This window comes from Aplidium turbinatum, chromosome 2, assembly GCF_918807975.1.
Source record: "Aplidium turbinatum chromosome 2, kaAplTurb1.1, whole genome shotgun sequence".
In the NCBI taxonomy this organism is placed as follows: domain Eukaryota; kingdom Metazoa; phylum Chordata; class Ascidiacea; order Aplousobranchia; family Polyclinidae; genus Aplidium; species Aplidium turbinatum.
Genome location: NC_137473.1, coordinates 18131057 through 18156290, shown reverse-complemented (window position 1 = coordinate 18156290; position 25234 = coordinate 18131057). Strand labels below are relative to the sequence as shown.

The window sequence follows — 25234 nt, the reverse complement described above, 5'->3', positions numbered from 1 at the left end:
CTCCAGCTCCACTTGAATTTCACAAAGAGCTCCGGCTCCTTGCGGCTCCAAAGCCCTGCTTACAAGTTACATTTCGTCATCGTAACACGTGTTACATTTTATTAACTTGTGCGGGCAAATGTGCAACAACATAACTAACTCATGTCCAGCAAAACTACCAAAAGATCTCGTCCTCAATTATTGGCATAGAATGCTTCTATATGTATCTAAATTTTACCAATAAATTTGACTGCTTGGCCATCAAAATCGCAAGCACTACAGCTGCCAAACTGAAATTTCTGCAACTCGAAATATTTTCAAAATGGCGGCTTACCATTTGTTACACACGTGAAACAAAGTCCTGTAGTGGTATTAAACGCGAAAAAAGTTGAAAGGGACAAAATTATTTAATGCATGATGTCATGTTGCATATATGCTACGAGTGCCTTGAAAGGGTTAAGTCCGGATAAAAATTTAGAGTTCAATTTAAAGTCCAAAATTTATTTTAAAATAAAAAAGTAAAGTCTAAATTTTGTTGTAGTCACCAACAGTAGCCTACCACCTGCAAATCATAGACACGCGATTTTGTTTTTTATTTAAAATTTGTAATTTCCATTTCCTAATTATAGGTGTTCATTAAATTGTTTATCCGTTTATTTGTTTTTACCGTCAAAAATGCAATTGTGTATATTGTTCACACCTACTTTATTTTTTGTTTGAAATCATCAGATCCTCTTCCTTGCAATCGATATATTCAAGGAATCATTTTGAGTAGCTTAACATTCAAATTGCACGTTGTAGATTATTGGCGATTCATTGTTATCTTTGAACAAAACGAAATGTACTTTTCTAAATTGCAGTTGAAACATGAGTCCTGGCAACAGTGCATAAAGGCTTCACTGAAATAAAAGCCTTGCAGATACTGCACAGCTTTACACTTCAGCAAAGTGGTAGCTTACACATTTAGGTGTGAGAAACACCTGAATGACAATCACTGACCTTACTTTTGCAATTGTGGTAATTTCTAGAACTAATCAAATTCTTAATGGCGCAGTTTTGTTTCATGCTATATTGAATAATTTTCAGAAAAAAAGTAACTTTGTTGTGCCATGATTAGATGATCGAATACTTTGTTACCAATCATAATATGTTGCTTCGTACGTTTTTATATCATAGCCGCTGTACCATTTCGTGAACTAGATGTTGAACTCGTAGATTTTGCCCGTAAATCCGTTGTTGTTAATAAGTTTCCCAAAATGGGCTTGGTTGCCTAATTTATTTTTCAATTAATTTGATAAAAATGGCATTTGCTACGTTACGGGCACACCTGTCGAAAAATTAAAGTTATTTTTGAATTATGCTGTTCAAGTTCAGTAATTCTCCGTGTTCAAAAGTTGTTTATTTCTAACATGCTCTGTGTATAGAATCCAGAGCATTCGTTTGAACAACCACATTTCTGCTGTGCTTCGACGTTACTCGAAGTTTACCTACCGATGATAGGTCTACCTGCAAAGCTTATGTTTATTGAAAGTCTATTATTGTTTCTTCAAATAAAGAAGTTTTTTTGGTTGCAACAGTAGATGTCATTTCATCAATGTTGTGTTTTGTTTTAGCTTATTGTAGAAGTAGTGACGCTATTCAACGATCTTGATAGATTTTGTTAAGATACTGTGAGAGATGTAATGCGTCCAATGTCTCAACCTACTGTTCTTTTTTTATTTTATGCAACAATAAACACAAAAACGCAGCATAATTTATTACTGTGGTGTTATGCCAGCTATGGCAATGTTGCTGAAGTAAACCATCAAGAAAATAAAAACCCTTGCCACAGCTGGTACATTCCGTTCTTTTTACATTGATTTAACGTCTGCACACATTGAATCAATGAAAAAAGGACAGATTTTGTTATGCATGCTTTTACACAGCACAAACGCTACAGTCAACACGACTCAATGGAGTTGTAATGTCATGAAAAAGTCTGTCAACTGGTGACAGTCGGAAAAACGTTTGGCTCCAATTCATAGTCTGCAAAATGCACTTGTTTAGCGCATTTTACGAAGAACACGCTTGTAACTTAAAAAAATGCGGTATGATTAATTATGATATATTGGAATTAACTTGGCTTCCCAGCAAGCAAAAGTTACATTTTGCTGCCTGGGTAGTTTATTTCCAAAATCATATTCATTTTGTTTAAAATTAAGCATTTTTAATTTAGTTGTTTTTACGCATTCACAAAACAAAAACCCAAGCTACAGTTCATCCATTATTTTCGAAAATCCAATGACGCAGTTAAAAATCGTTGTAGGAAAAAATGCATCGTTTAACTGCTATAGGGCAATTTGAAATCCATTCCTGACTGTGCGCAGTTACAATTGTTGAAATATTGCAAAAGCTGATATTCATGCATTGAATTAACGTTCAAAAATGCTTCATTATTGAATAAAGTGAACTATAGCTTTTGCTAAACAAAATACAATATTAATGTAAGCCTATTATCAATATTTCATACAGAATCAACGTCAAAAAAACAAACATAGGCGGAAACGGATATAATTTAATAAGGTTGATATAGATTAGGTGCGTTTGCAAGCATGTATGTTTGTCGGCGATTGTAGTCTTCCTGCCAGAATGGATTCACTTGGATCTTCAACGTCCAATCCAACCTAAAGAACAAGACAAAAAAATTGACTTGTTTTTCAATATAAGCAGTGCAGGCGTACAAACATTTAGGCGATTTAGTTTCAAGTAACAGGAAGTAATAAAAAGCAATGATGTTTAGCTACACTAACTCTACAAAAATATTCTTCATTTTGATCTATCGTAAGTAGGCTAGTGGCGTAACTTAACCAAAAGGGGAAGTCACCACCTCATAGCCGTGGGAGATGGGGAGGCGGTTGCTCCCCCAAAAACGTTGCGAATTTAGCATTAATGTCCAGTCATTTGGGCAAATCAATCTTATCATGATGTTTCGACATTTCACCAGTTTACAAACTTTACATAATTGTTATAATTTTGAGATAGCCTACATTGTTATTTTCCAATGAATGTAGTAGCTCTGATAACTGAGGCTGATTAAAGCTGTTGGAAAAGAACAGTCTTGTTTAAAATGGAACAACATATTTCATTCCATAGAAACCAAAATCCCTGATTGAAAGCTTAGGCCTACTTTTAAGCAAAACACAATTCTATTTCGAAAACTGTCACAAAAGTTTTGCTTTGAACATTCGCAAGCTTCAATAAATTGGAAAGCAGTTTTCGCAGAACTGGGTACAAGTCTTAAATCTGAAATTTCAGAAATTTTTGATTGTTTTTGTATTAATTCGAACGCTTAGGCCTAGTTCCTTGGATTTCAAAACTAAATAAAAAAATTCGCTGAGGAGCTTGTTTCAAAACTACGGTACCGGTAGGCTAGGCTATATAATGTATAAAACAAAGAAATTTTGCGTCGAAGTGAAACAAAATATTTTGAAAATTTATAATATTGGCAACTAGGCTACACAGCCCGAATTTTGAATAAACGAAAAAGGAAACTCTGAATAACTCGGTATTTGGTTTCTCTGGCCATCAAAAGACACTTCAGACCCTATTCAGACTCAAGTGTCCTTCCTAATGTTCAACAATGATTCAGGTTTCTAAGTCATGGGAATCTTTTCATAATTAAATCGAAGTCACTTCATTTGAACAATACAGCAAACACTATTCTAGTTTTACTGTAATTGGTGGTGTTATTTCTATAACTTTTGCCTATTCAGCTAAGCACTTTAACACACTGATTGTGCTCTAAATCTAAGCCCTACAAAATTACATAGCCTACTCTTTGAAGCCTTAAGCAAACGAATACTTGGTTGGTTAGCCGTAGCGAAAGGTTAATATCAATGTTTCAAGAAAAACTATTTCGAAATTTGATTGAAATACAAACTCATTTTAATAAATCAATCTTAGTCACGTTTCAAATTAAATGTGTTTATAAAGAACTTAACTTCTACCATTTTTCCGTAAAGCAAACAACCTCATATTGTTTTGCATTTTACCCTACCAGTAGCAGATCCAGGAGGCGTAGATTGCTTGGTCACGTGCTCCCCAAAAAACGAGAAATAGGCTACTTTGTAATTTTTTCCATTACTGCATATGAAACTTTTTCACTCTCTTCGCTTGTTCAACTACATTTCATTGACCTAATCAACGGTTTTAGGCACGTGTATTTCAGTAGTGAATGTGAAAGATGGAAGTGTTTGTTAAGCAGGCTAGGCCTATAGGCTACCCAGGGTCGCCGACAGTATAATTCGAAACAGTAGGCCTACACGTGGTTTCTTGGTTGCCGGGCTCACTGGAAAGGTTCCAGGTCTCTAAAATCACTCCCGGTTTGGGTCCAAAAGTAACCCCGGAGTCCTGGAGTCCCTTTTCAACGTTACTGAGACCCTAAGCTAAGAAAATAGTGTAATATTCCAAAGTAGCCTATAAACACACCGCTCATTCAACTAATAAAGTGTCAAATCGTTTAACCAAAATGAAAAAATCGTTTAAAACAACTGAACTGAACTGAACTGAACAACAACAACTGAACTGAACCAATTCCAGCGCTGTTAGATGTAGGCTACGAGGTAAAATGTGCCTTGCGTAGGGTAGGCCTACTATAGGAAAAGGTTGTGAGGGGATACCTCAAACGGATTTTTCAGTTTTATTGAAAGAATACAACCTAGGCTATGTAGCCTACAAGATTGTGCAAAACGGTATCAACGAATAAATTCTTTATTTAAATCATTTTTGGCAGTAAAAATGTATTTGAAACGACTTCAATTTTGAATCAAGCCTTTTCATTCCGTTTTTACAGAAAACCAATTTAATTAGATGAAATACAAAATTTTCCTCTTGAAAAAATAATAGTCTATTGAGGCACAAAATAGCCTACACGTGAAAGTGACCACAACATGTCAACAATTTCTGGGGGAAAACCTCTGCAAAACTAACTGTTTTTTGGACCTGCTTGTTTAGCCTACCCTACATTGTCTATTTTCTCTTAACATATAGGCCTACTCATGGCCACCTAAAGATACGGCCTGATTTGTCACATTTTGCAGATATTTCCAAGTTTTTCTAACTTTGGGCGAACGTTTAAATAAATTGTTCTAAAAATTAAATTTTTGCGCTTTCTTTATTCTTTTCCCCAGATGACACAATAGGTTTTAACATTTTCACATGTTGAAAAACAAAGAAAATTCGATTTCGAAGATTTTAGTCAGACTGTTAATTTTCAATAACAGTCTGATTTTGCGTTTTTCAACTTACTTTTTCTCATTTGCTACTGCTTCCCCAAGGCAACAAAAAAGTTTTATGTCATTAGGAAACCGCAAAAAGTAAAAACATCTCAAAAAATGTCAGTCAAGCACTAGCAGTAGCTGTAATCAAAATCTGCAAAATGTGACAAATCAGGCCGCATCTCCAGGTGGCCATGGCCTACTCTGTTTAAACATTGGTGGCCAACCAAAGATTTTTTTAGTTCCGCTACTAAACCTACCTTTCAAATCCATCTGGTATATATTTCCAATATCTGTCAAATTCTTTCATCGCATTACTGATAGTCTGGTCATCCAATTTGTCACGAGAATAATCTTCACTTGCGTACATTACAGTTCTTGCTTCGATGCTGTTTAAAAACCTGAATAAAAGTGAGGAGATTGAAATTGACACGAGAAACAAATTGACGCAATATGAAAGAAGAATATCTTCACAAAATCATTAGCCTATAATTTATATAGCTTATTTTGTACGTTATGTGGCCACAATAGAGTCTCTCTAAATTTTGGAATATTTCGCTAAGAGAAGTTATCAGTGGTGTAGACAAGGCCGGCGCATCCATTAGTCACAGTTTTGTAACTTTTTTGAAGTCATCTTTCTTTGAACAAAGACATTTTTTGTGTTTCAAATTTCGTCGTACGAACTGCAGGCGTAGGCTATACTTTATGGCTTAATAAATGAGGAAGTCTCTCTGAGGTTTTGAAAATTTTGATGGGCTCATCTTGACATACGGATTTGAATTTGCAAAACCGTTGTTAGAGCTTTGAGATTGTTGCAACTTGCACAAGACAAAACATTAGTAAAATTAAGCAGTCACATTGGCGCAAATGCGTTGAGCTGTAAACTAACAGCAATGACTACGAAAGTCCCAAAATCTATGACACCTGAAGATGTGCTATCGTTTTTAGTGCTATAAAAATTCCTACTAATAAAATAATAACGCTGAATATACAAAATGTTTCAATGCTTTGCAAATTCCTCTGACGCTTCCAGCATCAGTGCAGGCAAGCGCTGAGCGTAGCCTTTGAAAGCTGAAACTTATCAAAACGATTGTGCGCTATACATTACAGTATACAATGATTCAGGATAGTCTTGCCCGGTCAGCACATTAATTCTTTTTTACATTGATTCAACGTCTGCAAACATTGACTCAATGTAAAAATGATCGGGTTTGCTGTCTGGATGATGAATTACAGTGGCTACGCTGGGGGCGCTGAGATAACAGGTCGGGCCGAGCGTAATCCCGGACTTTTTTTGAAAAAAGTCAGATATCTCTAAAAACGTTTTCCAAGAAAAGTTTAGGTGTTTATTTCATAAGAAAGGCACCTCAGCCATTAAAGTGCAGAAATGTGGACATTTACTGTATAAAAAAATATCTCGAACCTTTCAACAAGTTTCTGGGCACCTAAAATATCTCGAGCCCTGGTCCAAACGTAGCCTACTAATGTCACGTAGGACCACCAATGTCAACGCTAGTGGCTACGACACACAACGAGCCTGAGCCTGACTATACTTTTGCGTTCAATAAAAAGTGAGCATGGGAAGTGAGATTGTGACTGAAGCAATTGCCTATCAGTGTAGCCTACCAGGATTGTGTAAGTTTTGACTATCATCTACTTTTGAACTAGGCTACCACTTAGGCTACTACGGTAGTGTAATTCTCAACAACAATTTGAGTTACAAAAACATAAAAAAGTACCTTTGTTGTTTGCTTATTCTAGTAAAATGTTGAGCGATAGGGCGCAAAAATTGAAGCTTGCTTAGGGTGCAAAATAACCTTGCGCCGGCCGTTGGTGTAGGGCTGTAGACTAACAACTCTGACATTGCAATCACAATTTTGTGATCGGAAGGTTTAATAAAGCATCCTATACAGTTAGTTAGATTATCACTTAAATGTTAATATAAACAACAATGTTGATGATGATTTATTGATTTCAAACTTGTAACTTAACGTTTAAATAATGATAAAGTTTAAAACATTGGCTCCCAAAAGTGCCAGTTTCCCATCTGCAACTCATAAGGAGGCTATGTTTGTTTTGTCGACCTTTGGAAAGATAGGCCTGTCTTACAATAGGAGAGTTTGGTTAGTTTGATTTTGAATCTTGAGTCTCGGACTGACAAAACCTTGATAGGTGATTCCTGGTAGTTTTCATACTGTCTTGTAAAGAGTGAAGTTGGCAGAGTTACAGTTGCAGTCTTGCTTATGAAGTAGGCTAGGTGGTGGAGTCGAAAGAAACTTCTACAGAGTTTAAGATATTTATCAAGAAATCCCCGATACTTATTAGGCTACAACCCAAGCCCAGCCTATAAACCTGCAGAACGGAGTGCAATAGCATCGTATTGTATTCTAGAAAGTCTTTTGCTTCTCTTCTACTTAGGCTAAAATTATTAATAAACTGCATGGAGCACAATTACTAAAAGCATATATAGCTTACCTTTGAAAGCCCTCCTCACTTGCAAATGCTCCCTCCCTGTACGCGCTTGCCATTGTGATTATATATCACTGATAATTGTTGCAAAGCAGATAATTCAACTGAAGTGTACGCTAATGCAGGCGGACCAAATAGCCTCCTTGATTCAATTCACCTATTAACACGCTTCAAGTCGTAGCCTATCACCAGAGACTGCAAGACAAAAGTTATCCAGTTTAAAAAAAACAATTAAGACTTTCAAACAAAATCGAAGGAACAGAACTCGCCTTCGAATTCAGCCTCTCCGGGTCAAGCAAAAGGTCTTCGTAGACACCAGATTCCAGCTTAGCCTACTGTTGATGCCACCATGAGATACTCACAAACTTTGCCTTAACTCCAAATAGTGTAGAATGCATAACATGTTTTCTTGTTTTGCATTGTGGCTACGTTATCAAATCCAACATGACAAGCTACAGCCTACTTTTTAGGACGCCTTTAACCTATGGTTTACGACCTAGGTTGCCATACTCAATCCTCATTTCTTGATAAACATAATGGTGTTCACTGCAGTTTTCGAAATCAATTTGAAATAATTATGTTGCTCACTTCTCGTGAAAGCCCTAACTGCGCTAACACAATTTTTTAATAAGTGCTCAAAACTGTTTTAAACTTTAGCTGAAGCAGAACATAGAAAACGTTTAGGTCTACAAATCTTTTCAAAGACAGTTCAAGCAAAGCAACAACTCTCTGGGTCATAATTCATACAATTTTCGTTTGAACAAAAGAAGGACAAGCTGTATCTCCCACCCACCGCGACCTCGGCTAATCTAGTGCCGTCCTTGGAAGGAAAATTGATATTTAGGGTAAAGAGAAAATCACTGTAAAGACATCTTATATTGATACAAGATCTTTTCGTGTTATCAACGTCCAGTATTGTTTGACCAGGTACTGTATTTGTTCAATAAACACATAAACGATTTGACCAAACATTGCTATTACAGTCGATTGCTGACTCAGGTTCGTGCAATGCCAAAATCTTATTTGTGAAACTGCGACGGATTTTGGTCAAGCATGCCATTTTGGAAGTCTTTACTTTATTTGCACTTGCAGTAATCTTCGTTTTAAATTTTGGACCCTCACTGTCATAAAATTACTGTAGGTCTAAGCAACTTTTCTTTTCATACTGTCCCACTAAGTAACCTACCAATACCAGTACCCCATGGGCATACAAAAAAAGCGTGGATAGGCTATAGTAGGCTAGGCAAGAGTAGCAAAGTTGCTTTTATTATTACCAATGAAAAAAACGTAGCTTACAATGTATCTTGCCTTGTCCATTAACCAAAAATATTGCGTTCCGAGTCAGTTGTTTGAAGTTCGTTGTCACTATTGTTTGTAATGTGACGTCACGCTCACTCCTTCAGGGTCAGACAGCGGCTCGATGAGTTGTTGTTGGCGCTTTTTAATTATTGTCGCTTTTTAAATAAGCACCTACTAGTAGTCTATAAAGCACAAAACCATTTTATGAGGAACCTAAAATTATATTTAAAGTCTTGAAACGACTACATTTTATCATTTTGTAATTATTTGATTTTCCTAAAAATATTTTTCCATCTCAGAAGTCGATAGGCTACCTTTGGTGAATTTTTTGAAACTATGTTAATTTACTTTTTATCTGATCTCAACTGACAGGCTACTTGATGATTGAAAAGTTTTAATTGAACAAACAGTTGAATAAATTCAAAGCAAGAAAGTCGTTCTTTTTACCATCTTGAAGCGTTCTCTATAGCATTTCTTCACGTTTTCTGACTTTAGCACCTTTATAAATAGGTCTGCTTAGCCTAATATCTAATGTTAATGTTAGGTAGGCTATTCGACTGGAGTGGTTGTTTTAATGAATGAATTTGATTCATAGTGGACATTTAGTTAGGCCTAATGGCCTTAATAGGCCTTATGGTTAGGCCTATATTCTCAAGCATTTGGCACTTTTCAACACAGCCATAAATTGATGTTCAAGAAATAAGATACATACTTAATATACATAGTATACAATATACCAATATGCAATGCCAATAAGTTGATTTCAGCGCCCCAGTTAGAATTTAGCACCACTTTCTGAGAAACCTCAATTCGAACCTAACTGACAAACACTGCCTTAGGGCATAAACCTATTTAGTTTAAAACATGATCGTAGGCTGTGTAGCCTACTGAATGGGCTTCGAACTGACCATCTTCGGAACCTCGATAAAATCTTTTTTTAACTAAAACGTATGGCACGGCTAGAGTATAGGCTATCGGCTGTAGCCTACGACGACGTACGTCTGCGTTGCAGTATTGACACTGTATGACAAGCTTTATAAAGCGCTATGCAAAACGCATGTTTGTAATTCATACAGCCGGTGCTGTGAAACCTTTTGTAGGGCCTTAGGGTCAGAATAATTTTGGGTCCTTTATCAGCGCAGAGAGAGCAAGCAGTTCTACGAGAACAATAGGCAAATGCTTGTTTATGTATAGCGCTGTATCCATCGCAGAATGCGTTACTCCTTAGCACTATACAAACCAGATAGTTGGTCACAGCGGTAAACCATAATCTCTTCGTGGGAAAATTGTAACATAAAGTTCCCGGATCCGTTCGTCTGCATGTAATGACCGAAAAAGAAACACTCCTCGAAACGTCTATTCAAAAAGTGTATTCCTGTAAAATTAGCCCGCGGCTATCGAAAATGGAACGCAACACCGTACGCCTCTAAAACTGTCACCACAGAACAGATTACTTGGATAAAAGACGGAAAATTTGTCCAGCTAGCAAGCACTAAGCAAACAGTTAAATATGCGACTGACTTCCAACAAACAATTTTACGAATGACTAGAATAATTTGCGATATCTCAAATGCACGTAGACAGTAACTGTGACGCAATAATGAAAGACATTGTCACGCAATTCAAACCGGTGTTCAAAGGTAGTGATGCAATATTTCATCAGGTCTTACGACCGATGGTGCAATATTTGGACATTTTCTAGCAATTTCCATGACGTAAGATGCCAGCTAGGTTAAGTAGACCATAACGGTTTTTATATGACGTTTGATTTGGTGAAAATTGTCGGGAACAATAGTGTCAGTGTGGCCTACGATAATATTTTCACTAAACCGATTTGAAAAGTAGGTTGGTTTTAATACATTTCTTGGCCTGCTCATAACATCACGTCTTCGTCCGTTATGTCGGTTTCGACGCTTAGTCACTCCATCACAGTAGCGCACCCAGAAAAAAAGTTTGGGGGGGGCTAATTCAGAAATGTCGGACGAGTGGTTTGCGACAATAAGGACAGTGACAATAGGCCAATGCCCATCCCTTTGATTAATATTTAAAGGCACTCACAGCTAGTGGCGTAGCCAGTAATTTTGAAAGGGGGGGTTTGACGGCCGGCGGGCAAAGCCCTATGGCGTGTTCGCCTAAGACATCCAGTGGCGAGGGGTCTGGAAGGCCTCCCGCAGAAATTTTTGAAAAATTACTTTGAATTTGGTGCATTCTGAGAGCATTTTCAACAAAAATGTGGGTATGAATATTCCTGTAAAATGGTGCTGTCCGGTGGCATAGCAAAAGGATAAAATCATGTTTTCTTCGGCATTTTTTCCAAAATAAAGCTGTCTCTATGTTTTTTCGTTGCTAATTCCTGGCTGAGATATTTGAATGTTTACTAGCACCATCAGCTTCCTCATCCCTGCGTCCACTCTTGCAATCTTCTATAGATCTCGACGTTTTCGTCATGTATGACAAAATAGAATTAGCTTTCCGTTTGCCAACACAAATAAGTGCGAAAACAACAACTAGCACGAAAACAATTTAAAACAAAACACTAATTTTGTAAAAAATAAATTTGATGTGGACGTTTTTTCTACTTACAAAACATTCAAATTTAGTTCGTATTTTCAACTAAAGTCCCAGATGCCTTCGTTTCTTTGCTCAAACATCATATACAGTTTTACATGTACCATGTTGTACCATGTACCATGTACCATGTACCATGTTGTACATTACCGCCCCGATAGCTCAGTGGTTACGCGCCGGGCTCAAGATCACACGGCGCTGGTTCGACTCTCGGGGTGTGCGTTTGAGCAACGCATTTCAGGACTGCTCTCCATTCAGCGGCACCTAGTGAATGGAATAATTTCTCGGCAACAAGACTTCAACAATCGGAAAACTTCACTCTGCCAATCTCGGTAACCGGCCCTGCGTCAAGTGCCTCTACAAGTATGCGAACAAGTACCAGGAATAACCTATCAAGGCTTTGTCAGTCCGAGGATAAAGATTCAAAACCAACCAACCAACCAACCAACATGTCCGTGTGATTCGGCATTGATGTACGGTACATCGGTACGTATGTCCACCAGACATTTGACCACAAGAGTACAGGAGTATCTGAACTTTAGGGAGTTAAAGAAAAGTGCCATTAAAAACCATATCATGGAGTGTTCTTTTTGCTCTGATCGAAAATTCTCTGCCGACTCATTTAAAATTCTACGCAAAGACAAATTCCAATTTGACACAAAATTTAGGAAGCACTGTTAATCAAACGCTATAACTCAAATTTAAACAAACAATTATTTGCTGGAGGCGAGTCCATTCTCTTCAACATTTACTGGATATCACCTTCCCTGTGGAGCAAATTTTTTCGTAGTTATTTATGTAGTTGCCTTTTCCTAATGTAATTTTACCTTCAAAAAGTTGGAATATATTGCATTTTTATAAATATTTTCAGATTCCTGATGAGGGCTTAAGTTAAACCGAAAACGTTCAACTGTTAAAACTATTTGTAAGTTAAATATGTAAAATATATTGTTATAATGCTCAGCCCTGTTGTATTGTTGTGTCTTAATCATACCTAACCTCTAAGCAAAATGTATAAATGAGGAGCATACAAAAACTTCATTTTTAGTGGCGGGTTTGGGGGGGGCTTGAGCCCCCTTAGCCCCATGCTGGGTGCGCTACAGCTCCATCATTTATTTGTCTGCACGGCTCTCGATCTCTCACATAGAGTCTCACAATCTCCTTCAGCTCTTCCTTACCCATCTCACTGTCATTTATTACTGTTACGAGCCATCTCATTTTTGGACGACTACTTCTTTTTCCTCTGCTTACCAAATCAAGAATGATTAGCATATATGTTTGTAGGCTAATCTTTTCTGGTCCAAAAAGTGCGAATTTCCTTTCAGTTATGTTTAATTGATTGTGAGCATTTTGGTTTTCGAAATTAGAAAGCTTCTTTGAGAGCTTAACACTGAAAGTTTTGCTTACTTGTAGAAAGTGGTGTACCCGGGGGGGACATTGGCCTTGGCCTCCCGTTTTAAAAAAGGTTTCAGTAATTTAACGAAGTAAAGTACGGCATTTAATATGTTTTGGATAACATTGTCAAAGCAAATAACTTTGTTGTTATAGACTAAGCAGATACTAAATCCCTGGCTCAATGCCTCACCTACCCCCCTCTACCCTAGAGACACAGGACCGGTTATCGCGATTGCCATACCGATATTTACAATCAAATTAAGTCGTTAAAACGCCAAAATCTAAAAAAGTCTGTGGGCCTCCTGATATGGTTAGCTCAAAGAGCGGCCCACCTGACCCCCTTCACGGAACTGGATACAATCCTTACATAAAGGTTTGTGATTATTATTTTTATTACTTTAATATCTACTGTACAAGCCATTCCGTTTAGTCGCATATCAGTTTTTATCATGTAGCCTACTTAGAAAATTCCAAAATATTATATATTACGTACCACAAGCTAAAAAAATATACCACATTACAAAGACAAAACAAATTTTCAGTGCATATACGGACTCCGCTCCGACTCCGACTCCAAATTACATTCTTTGAATTGGCACAACGTGCAGGTGTATTCGTATGCTTGTCTGTGCCAAGTGCGTTTTGATGATGAACTGTTTTATTTTGATCAACGACGCACGAGTACAAAATATTTGACACGGCGAGAAGAACACAATAAACATAGCCAGGTCAGAGACTTTAAAGAACCGGCCTGCCACGCCCCGTGGAGGCGGGGAGCGGCGTGATTATGGGGTGGCGATGCACCCGGAAGGGAAGTCCACCAGCTTAGGTCGCGGGGGCCAGGCTGGGGAGTCTAGGTACCTGTGGAAGGAAAGTGTGGATCGAAAATTTTGTGCGACTCGTCCGCAAAAGTTAGAATGGCGGAACGGGCCAGGGAGACGGGCTTTGCTTTCTGCAAACGCAAAAAGGTCAGCTCACGACGGGCCGGGCGACAGAAGTTTTATAAAGCCAGGCAGCGCCCACGTCTTCATCACGTGACCGTAACACAGGTACGTTTAACTCCTATACCCGGTCTGCCCGTAGGCAGAGCGGATAAACTTTGGGGTCTCCCACGAGGAAGAGAAGCTTAGCTACAAGGACGATTTGAATACTCGTGGGAGACGAAAATTATATAAAATCTGGAGCAAGGGCTCAATTAATTGGTGTAAAAAAAAAGATGGTAAGTGGGAATATATTGTATGCTTTACCTACCGAAAAAGTGTTGACGTTGAACCAACGAGCACGGATGTGCACTGGCCAGACGTTAAGGCAGGTTCGCCCAGATGGGTCGGGGGGCCTAGCGATCGAAGCGTAGATATGACTAGGCTACGTTAGCAACTCAATTACAGTCTTCGACCTGGCTATGTTTGTTTGTGCTCTCTCGCCGTGTCAATTATTTGTACCCGTGCGCTGTTGATGCGAATAAAACAGTTTAACACTATGAAAAAAGGGCACTTGTTGCTGAAAGGCCAATTTTTTTTTCAGATAAGATGTAGCGATAATGCTCTTCCATCAGCTCATTATCGAGTAATGATACAAGTGTCCGGTATACAAAGAACCAATCATGCTATGTTATAATGATGTAGGCTAACCTCCTGTGATACAGAATTTTGTGTCGTGAATTTCCTTCCACAGGTACCTAGACTCCCCAGCCTGGCCCCCGCGACGTAAGCTGGTGGATTTCCCTTACGGGTGCATCGCCACCCATAATCACGCCGCTCACCGCCTCCGCGAGGCGTGGTATTTTGCGGACGAGTCGCACAAAATTTTCGATCCACACTTTCCTTCCACAGGTACCTAGACTCCCCAGCCTGGCTCCCGCGACCTAAGCTGGTGGACTTCCCTTCCGGGTGCATCGCCACCCCATAATCACGCCGCTCCCCGCCTCCACGGGGCGTGGCAAGCCGGTTCTTTAAAGTCTCTGACCTGGCTATGTTAATTGTGTTCTTCTCGCCGTGCCAAATATTTTGTACTCGTGCGTCGTTGATCAAAATAAAACAGTTCATCACCGTTATTTTGAGGCAGAAATGAAAGATTATAGTAGGCTAATAGCGAATAGCTGAATTTTTTGGCTCGGGTTCCAAATAGCGACTGTCAGAACAGCGACTGTCAATAGAGCGACTACACGACAGCGATTCATTTAAAACAGCGACTGTCAATAGAGCGACTACACGACAGCGATTCATTTAAAACAGCGACTGTCAATAGAGCGACTACACGACAGCGATTCATCAAAAACAGCGACTGCCACAACAGCGACCTCACTTCTTTTATTAAATCCAAGGCTTACGCGCACACGCACTCTTTCACCCCCTCCACACATACCTTCCATCCCCCACACCTCTCTACACACGTATGCACGCACAAATAGGCAAACACTGCGTAGTGAAAGATTGAAACCAAAAGGGACTTTAAAACAACATTTTATTTGGACTATCCATAGAAGTCACATGATTTAAAAAGAAATAGGCTAGTCAAGCCAAACAACAGAAAGTCGTCAAGCCTTGCAATAAAATTCAGGGTCTAGAAAAAGATTGAAACCAAAAGGGACTTTAAAACAACCAAAAGTCTTGCAATAAAAATCAAGCCACGTTTATTTCTAAATTGTGAGCAAGGGCTCGAAGGAACTGCCGCAGATCATACTGGTCTCGATTTTGCTGTACAACAGTGATTCGTGTGTTCATTGTCACGTATCTTTTCATTCGCTGAGTCAGGTCTCTGCCTTGTAGTAGCTGGGTTTGGTTCGGTTTAAAGTGTTAAGTCGCTATCATAACAGTCGCTGTTTTAATGCAGTCGCCATTATGACAGTCGCTGTTTTGACAGTCGCTCACTTCATTACGTCGCTATTATGAAGTCGCCATTATGACAGTCGCTGTTTTGACAGTCGCTATCCGGCCTGGATGCCGAATTTTTTATATCGTATTGCAAAATGTGCAGTAGCTTACATGACCTTAACACTTTGCTCCTCAAAGGGAGGCCAGATTTGGCCCCCCCCTCATATTTCCTTTAATTATTTGAAGCACAGTAACGCCATGCACTTGGTTTTTCTTGACTTTTCCTAAAATTGCCAGGCGGATCTGATGATATTAAATTTGATGCTAAAAGTTGTGTAGTTTTCTTGTAAATTCAAGATTTTGGTGAATTTTTGCTATTTCTAGCTCACTTCCAGCAAAGCGTGAAATGGATTACATTGCGATGACAAGCCATAAGCTCATAATTGCTTCGTGCATCGATATGCGCGAGCAGAGAGAAGCATCCTCTTGCTTTCTTTTGTTTGGTTTGACCTCAATAATACAAAGCGCGTTATTTCTTATGCTACAAAGAAAAGCCAGTGATCGCAAAGCTGTTAATTAGAAACAATAATAGCAAACGTTTTTTGCGTTATCAGCTCTACAAAGAAGAATAGCAATCCACGATCAAAATAGTAGGCTATGGAGGCCACAAACTATTCAAAACAGTTGTTTCAAGCAGATAATATTCATTGACGAATAAAAAACGTTACAATAAGAAATCTTCTCTTGGATAAAGACACGAAAACCTGGTTTCGAAATAAACGTTCTATGGAAATGCTCTCATTGACAAAACTTGCAATTGAGGAAATGTATCACTGCAAATGCTTTTGGGAGAAGCCGGAGAAATGGCGTTTTTGCAAACAGTAATTGTGAGATACACTCAAAAGTATGAGATAGGCTCCATTTACACATATCAGCTAACTCGATGGCGTCCCTTCAATGCTTTATGTCGCCTACTTGTTGTTATGTCCTGTATTTTTGTTTCACAGTGCACTGTGTTTTGTTCCAAAAAGCGCAAAATAAAGATGATAATGCCTCATCTACATTACAAAATATTTTGTAATGTAGGCCTACAAACAAAATGTACAATGTACACAACGTACATTACAAAATATTTTGTACTGTAGACGAGGCATAAAGTTAGGCGTCACATAAGACAAACAACAAATCAGCTTTCTTCATCATTGATTCAACATCTGAATACGTTGCGCCAATGTATAAGAGGCCGGCTATTGTGAAGACCCGCCATTTATAAACGATCCAATTATACCAAAAGTGGGAGAAACTAGTGGATCAAAGAATGAATAAACAATGCTGAGAAAACTAAATCTAAGTGACGAACAATACCGATGTCTTCATTTATCTTGGAAAAATGCTGCCTAAACTTATCAACAAAAAATACCGTAAATAACGGCAAGGATCCCGAAAGCAGAATTTGCTCGACTTTGGCATGAATTTAGTCAGACATCTACAGTAATAATTCCACACATACAATAAACGGGCTCTCAACTGCTGTAAGATACATAATAATCAACCTGGTTCTGGGCAATTTGTGTAACAGTTTAGGGGAAGACACTACTTGAAATGATGCACCACACAAAAGATTTTCAATGAAGACTGAGTCTAAAAACCGATGTGGATTGTGCTGCACAATAACTTCAAGTTTAGGACAGAAGAGGCAGAAAATATCACGATAAAAATAAAGACCTTGTGGGAAATTTTCGAGAATCATAACACGATGCAAATACCATAAACGCTTAGTTTGCATGCTGCTCTAAGCTGGCCGGCAACTGCAAAGGTAGACAATAGCCTACAGGCAGTTTATAATTCGATAACAGCGCAATAAACATTATAAATACGTAAATCGACAATTTTCTTTTACAAACGTTTTACGTCTAATAGTAAATTTTCCCCCAACAATTTTTTGTGAAGCACTTGCAAACCACGGTTTTGTAAAATCATTCATCATTATTATTTTTTACTTCTCGGATATTGTAAAACGTCATCAGCAAAATCACAAAAAAAATTTCATTACTTCAATGTAGTAGGCCTAAGAATTTTTTATAGAATTGTAGCCGGTCGTTTCAACAAAGAAGCCATTTTTTAGTAATATAAAGTTATGGAAAATAATTTGCAATCCTGCAAATGGTTGGAAAGAATCTAGGAAATTTTCTCACAATCTGGCACAAAATGATTATGTTTATTGTATCTCTGTAAAATTTTTTACGACAAACTTTGAAGCTTCATTATAATCATTTTTATCTTTGAAGTCAAAAGTTATTTTTTTTTTTTGGCCAGAAACATAATCACTGCCTTGCTGATGTTGTCGCTTTTACGCGTATTTTTAGTGCTTCAAACAATAAGGACCCAGTCAGCAATCCAGTCCTTTTACATTGATTCAACATTTGTAAACGTTAAATTTATGTAGATTTGCTGACTGTGGGTAATTTCACATTTCCTTTGTTTACGCATGTTCCTCAATTCGCTGTTGCATTATTTCGACGCTGGCGGACTAAAAATGTATTTTCAAATTGATTGACACAATCTTCAATAAAAAGTGAGCTTCGAACTTAGCTTTGTTGATGTAAATGCTGTATTTTTTGTTGATGTAATTTATGAGTCATGTTTATAAACACCCGTAAGCGAAATGACTTATGATGTGGCCTGCATGATATTGGTGATGCGACTTGACACAAATCCACAATTTCAAAAGCACCTAATTTGAACTTAGAAATTTCAGATAATTTCAACAACATGTTCAATTGTCTTCTCTCTACTAAAAATATTCATACTACAAACTCAATTGTAGACCTAAAATACACAAACGAAGATGTAAACAGCTATTCAAGCAGGCTAAGCTGTTACTTATGAAAAATTTGGTTCCATAAAACTAGAAGCTAGCCATGAGTTTCGGAATGCATTAGTTTAGGATAAAAATGTAAGACAACAAACGCAGTTTTGATTTTTTTTCAAATTCGTGTAACAATGTTACTCTGATTGTAACTATTTTAGAATCAGTGAGTAGCTTACAATAAGATTTGGTCGCAAGTCGTAAATTCTAATCAATGCAATGATTCGGCACACCGCACACACACTTCGTGCGTTCGATCGAGCTCTTTGTTATTTAGAAGTTTGCATGAAATCGGATTAGCACGGTAATTAAATAGCGGCAAGTTAAATCAAAATTGTCGTTTTTGGGTACCTTTGCAAAAATTGAAATATCAAGTTTAACATATAAAATTTTAAAATAATGACTTTTCAAACTTATAGACAAATGATTTGCTTTCACACCAGTGCAACTTCTGTTGAAGAAGCATCAGCGGATAACACGTAACAGCTGATTGAATTTGATCCAAAAACGGCCCCCCCTTGAGCAGTTAACTTCCAAAAAAACGTTGAAAAGCAAAGGGTTAACAGGGCATCATTGCCCCCTGCCCACCAATCCACAGAAAAATTGAGAGCAAGGGGGAATTCTCCCCCCCTGCCCCCCGCTTCCGGCGCCCCTGAATACACGTATAATATTTTGTCTGGCACATATGGAAAGATTGGATTTCATGAATATGTATTGTATCATTTACCCGTCTGGCAACTTTAGTACTGTTATCTAAAAAGGTCAGACAAAAAAGAGGCAGCGCACGTATGTTTTCTCGTTTAATATGTTGGCTTATACTCAAACCTTTAATAATTCTTTGTCTGGCTGATTCACTGTCATAAACCACTTTACATGACCAAAATTAACTATAGAGTTGTTCCAGACAATTGTTCACCAAATCAAACGTCATGTAAAACCGTTCAGGTCTACTGAATCTTAGCGTATTACGTAATGGATTATTTCTAAAAAATGAGCAAATTGCACTATCGCTTGCAAGACCTGTAAAACATTGCAGCTGCAGCATAACATTACATCATCGTTAAATCTTTAATTACTTGAACAGGTGTAAGCTAAACTTGAACAGGTGTAAGCCAAACTTGAACAGGTGTAAGCTAAACTTGAACAGCTGCTTGAATAGCTTATCATTGCTTATCATTATTACGTCACAGTAGCTGCCTACGTGCGTTTAAAATATTGCAATCTATTCTCGTCATTTTTAAAATTGTTGCTTGAAGAGTGGTCAAATATTTAACTGTTTGCTTAGTGCTTGCCAGCTGGACGAATTTCCGTCTTTATCCAAGTAATTTGTTTTGTAGTGACTAGTTTAGTGGTGTATCGCGTTGCACCTCAGTTTCGACGGCCAGTGGGCTATTTTTTACAGAAATACAATTCTTGAATAGACGTTTTAGAAGAGTGTTTCTTTTCGGTCATTACATACAGACGAACGGATCCGGAAATCTTATGTTACAATTTTCCCACGAAGAGATTATGGTTTACCGTTGTGACCAAGAGTGCAGTTTTTTTCTTTAGCTGAGCACTCTGAACGGTTAAAACATCTAAGATTGGATCAAAGAAAGCAAACATTTTTTTTAACTTACAAAACAGAAATGTGAACAAAGTTGAATCATTTTTTATCATACAGTACAAACAACATCAAATTAATACGTAAGTTTACTTCAATATCACCGAAAGCTTTTTCTTTTTTAAAATAGCAACACTGACCGAGCTAGATTGAGACTTCAAATCGATGTTTGTTAAACTCATATCATATTAACAGTGGTTTAATGTTAGTAGTTGTCACTAATTACATTCAATACTTTGTACAGTAAAAGATCTAAAAATGCCTCTATCTCGCAAAAAAATTTAAATTATAAAGTGATCTTGATCTTATTGATTTTCAAGAGAGAGAGAGAAACCTTTTATTTCGTCTGTTGCGACAATAGTACGGTACATTATACACAATACGAATAAATAAGTACCATAGCTATCTAAATACCACAACAGACAGGAAGCAGCGAAAGACTATACCAGTCATCGAGTCAGCTGCTTCCCAGTTCTTAATGTGACAAATGTCCAGCATCGGCAAATTACGTTGAAACAAGATAAGATCACGCTTATTTCTGCATACACAGTGGTGAAAGTAAACCCGGTAAAATATATATTAATCCTTAATTTCAAGTTTGACTGATACAAAGTTAGACTGCCAGTTTTGCCACAAAGATTCAACTACGTTTTTTGTGTGAAGGATGGTGTTGAATAATAGAAAAATCATTTTTTCATTTTCATACTCTTGAAATTTTTGTAGATTTGATGAATCGCGTAAAAAAGGTTTCAAATTGTTACGTGACGTTGAAGTAAGTCGTCGTTTTCTATACAACTAACATCATAGATAGACAACAGATAGAGAACAAAGTAAACTAATTGGGTTTAGTGATTGTTATTCAACCCAATTACTTTATGGTATCAATTGTCTATGGTACAACAAAATAACTTCTCTTCCAAGTAGCTAACAAAACATGATTTCCCATTGTCTGCAATAATAGGAGACTACCATGGACAGACACAGATCGAACCTTACATAGATGATAGCCAACAGGGTCAAAAGCGTCATTCCAATCCTTTTTTTTTGCGAAATTACTTTACAAATAACCAATAAACCGTGTTAGCTTTTTTCTATCAAAACTAGATTCATTAAATTCTAAAATAAAACTCACACAACTCGTAAGTTTATTAGGCCTATATAGTAAATCCAGCCCATTGCAGCATCCAGATAGCAAAATCCATCATTCTTACATTGAATCGATACATTGTAACGATGCGTTTTTTAGACAATTTGAGGTCATAAAAAAAATTTCTCAAGGCTGTGCAGAATATAAAGGTTTGGGAAAACTGAAGAAGCGGTCTAGCAATCTGGTAGACTACAAATTAATTGCTTTTTTTATTGTAACTCTGTGTAATTTGAATCTGAATTTCAGACTAAGATCATGGAAGCCTAAGAATCAAACGTAACAATCCGTCTCTCAACCGGCAGTTATTCGCCTGTGGCTCATCGTTCCTCTTGTGTGTGTTTTAATTGTTTGTCAAATGCCTGTAGTTTACACCTCATGTGATCTGTTTTCCACCGTATAATTTACTTGTAATCATTCCTGTGTCACTCGTTCAGTTTGTGCTTTTCAGTCTGGAGTGTCTTTAATATATGAAAAGTCAAAATTACCTTACAATTTTCATTTTATGTATATTGCAGATATGCAATTCCTGATGAAGACACACGTACGTGTCGAAAACGTTAGAGTTTATTTTTAATTATGTTATATTTGTGTATGGAATAGGCTACATCATGTTAAACCCGCTGGAGCTACTTTGTTTTATTTCTCTGTGTAATTTTTATCATAAACTTTGAAACTATGTTGCAATCAGTTCTGTTATTGAAACTATAAGTCAATTTCTTTGTTCTTGCTTAGAAACTATTCCTAAAATGAAAACTCTGGCATTTTACATTGATTCAACGTCTGAAGGCGTTTGCTGTATGGGAAAGTCGCTGCTTTGCTTGTACTCATTGTTTTACACCACCTCATTCAGGTAATACGATTGTATTTCACAAAATAATAGTTTCTGTCTAATTGTATTTTCTTTTCGTTTACTTTGTTGTATCATTGTTACTGGCTTATAATAGTTCTTTGTTAGAAGCTGTCAATAATTTAAAATTCAGCAAATTTCAAACTAAAAGTTTCATATAATTTCATTGTAAGCAACTCTTTTGACATCAAAATGTCTACATGGTATTGTAAGCCAAAATCACACACACGAAAAAGTAAATAGTTTTAGACAAAGTTGCTATGGGATGCTTGGTTCCATAAAAAATAGAAATTATGCATTTCGGAGAGCATTTGCTTATGAATAAAAGCCATTTTTGTTTCAATTAGTTATTGAAAACGATATGAAACCATTCATGTTAGGCCGATACAATCAATCATTTTACAGTGTAACACAGTCATTGTTTACTGAAAAATTTAATCATTATTTACATTGCAACATAATGTAGGCTAAACAATGCCTGATTTACCAACTAGTAAAATGTCTCTGCCTCTGGGTTTGTGGCAAGAAAGATTTCAGAAGTAAAGCACGGTGTAAGATTCGCTGGCAAAGCTGTGCCATTGTGAGATACTGGCACACACACCCCACATTGCGTTGGAGTTCGCTCATTTTTTGCAACGTTTGCATGAAGTCGGATTAGCACGGTAATTAAAAGGCGGTAAGATAAAACAAAATAATCGTTTTTGGTACAGTAGCCTACCTTTGCAAAAATTGAAATATCAAGTTAAGTGTACGAAATGTCAGAATATTGACTTTTCAAACTTAATGATTTTTCTGCACATTAGGCTAGTACATGACTTTCTATTCAGGCACGTTATACACCTTTCAAGGTTTTGCCACCTTTTCCGTTCATTTTTGACTGCCGCCCCCATAAACATTGGCTCGTAAAAACACAAGAAATATACGTGTATTACACGAGTTTCCTCAGAATTTCACGTGTTTTTCACGTGTTTTTCTCGACCAATATTTATGGGGGCGTCACCCATGTATGGGTGACAGCCTATGTTTCATTCAGGTTTTTGTGTCACCCATATATGGGTTATTCAGGTTTGCGTCACCCAACAATGGCCTGTGGGGCTATTTTTGAAAAATAGGCTTGGCAGGCAAAGGGTTCGTGTAGGGATGGTAGAAGTAGGGGATTGCTCACTCAAAAGTAAGATGGACAACTGGAGGGTAATAATGTTATGACAAAAATTGATGCAACTACAGCTTGAGGTCTACTGCCATATGTCGCATACTCAGGTGCAGTTTATATGACCTGCCCAGTGCCCACGTGTGTACAAAGTGTGTATCGTCAAAACAAATGTAGGAAATATGTGATAGCTTGTTTATTTAATAGTATTCAAGTTATGATAATGCACGGGTAGACTTCGCGCAACACCGGTAACGCTAGGTAGCCTCACACTGCTGCAGTAAGGTTTTGCAGATTTTCTAGCACCCAAAAATTTAACCAAATATAGCAATTCATTTGAGGAGAATGAATTTACCTAAAAGCAAAGAAAACGTTGTGCAGTTCTGCTAATTTTTGAACTTCTTAGTAACCCTCCAGCTGTCCATTTCTCAAGAAAAATCAGTAAAGTGAGTCGTCCGGTATTCCACTGTCCCTAGGTTCGTGCTGGTAGGCCTATATCGACTTTTGTAGTTAGTATCTTTTTCGTCCCGGACGCGTTACTGACGAAAAATAAAATGGTTGATGAGTACAAACCCTATTCAAAACGAACCACCAGCAGATTACACGTAACAGCTGGTTAAATTTTATCCAAAAACGGCCTCACAGTGATGAACTGTTTTATTTTGATCAACAACGCACGAGAAAATAATTCACACGGCGAGAAAATCACAATGAACATGGCCAGGTCCGAGACTTTGGAACCGGCCTGTTACAGCTTGCAAAAAGAGAATGAAAAACAAAGGGTTAAAAGCGGATTGAAACAAAATGTCTACATGGTATTGTAAGCCAAAATCACACACACGAAAAAGTAAATAGTTTTAGACAAAGTTGCTATGGGATGCTTGGTTCCATAAAAAATAGAAATTATGCATTTCGGAGAGCATTTGCTTATGAATAAAAGCCATTTTTGTTTCAATTAGTTATTGAAAACGATATGAAACCATTCATGTTAGGCCGATACAATCAATCATTTTACAGTGTAACACAGTCATTGTTTACTGAAAAGTAAATGTAAAACGGATTGAAATAACATATCGAATAACACTTGGCACGTACAAGCATAGGAATACACCTGTACTTTGCGCCAATCCAAAGAATATAATTTTGGAGTCGGAGTTGGAGTTTGGAGTCAAATCTGTAACAGGAATTTCTTTAATATTTGAAATGTGCTATATTTCTTACGCTTGTGGTACGTAATGTGTAATATTTTGCAAATTTCTTGCATCATGATCAAAATGCAGGCAATTTCATTGATTGCATCTTTATCATCGGACTGGGAAAGCTTTATGAGAGCTTAATCCAGGCAGTTTCGCACATTTGGAGAGGATGACGCAGGCCCGGTCGCGAAATTTTTTTCCCACGCACTTTTTGTCTCATTTGTATATTTATGTACGTGTAGCCATTACTGGTTAACGCGCGGCGCCCGTAGGCTAACTGTTTTTACCGATTTTCGCCCTCAAGCAGCCGATTTTCGCCCTCCATGTCCAAATCTAAATATTGAACTTTAAAAAAAAACGTAGCCTGGGTCTAGAGACACACCTAGTCTAGTTAAGTTTAAAAAAGTTGAAAAAAAAAATTGATTCTGGTCACTAGTCTAAAAGTAAGATTTTCCGAATTGATTAAAAATTAACCCTAACCTTAGTTTTTTTGAAAAGTTTTTGTGCACTGCAAAAATTAATTTAAAGAAAAAAAATGACTTCGATCGATGGGCGGCGACCGATGTCCTCACGAACGTAAGGCAAAAGGCGAAACCACTGAACCAAACACGCCAACAAAAAATGTTTGCATTCACACCGTATAA

General features: G+C 37.5%; 1 protein-coding gene across 1 annotated transcript; it reads right to left on the bottom strand.

The window, feature by feature from the left end:
• Positions 1-1675: 1675 nt before the first annotated feature.
• LOC145765109 (uncharacterized) lies at positions 1676-7891 on the bottom strand. The gene is made up of 3 exons (XM_082576863.1): positions 7710-7891; positions 5495-5635; positions 1676-2642 (listed from the first exon to the last, which is right to left on the bottom strand). The coding sequence occupies exons 1-3, from the start codon at positions 7760-7762 to the stop codon at positions 2534-2536; spliced, it is 303 nt and encodes a 100-aa protein (XP_082432989.1). The 5' UTR covers positions 7763-7891; the 3' UTR covers positions 1676-2533.
• Positions 7892-25234: the final 17343 nt, after the last annotated feature.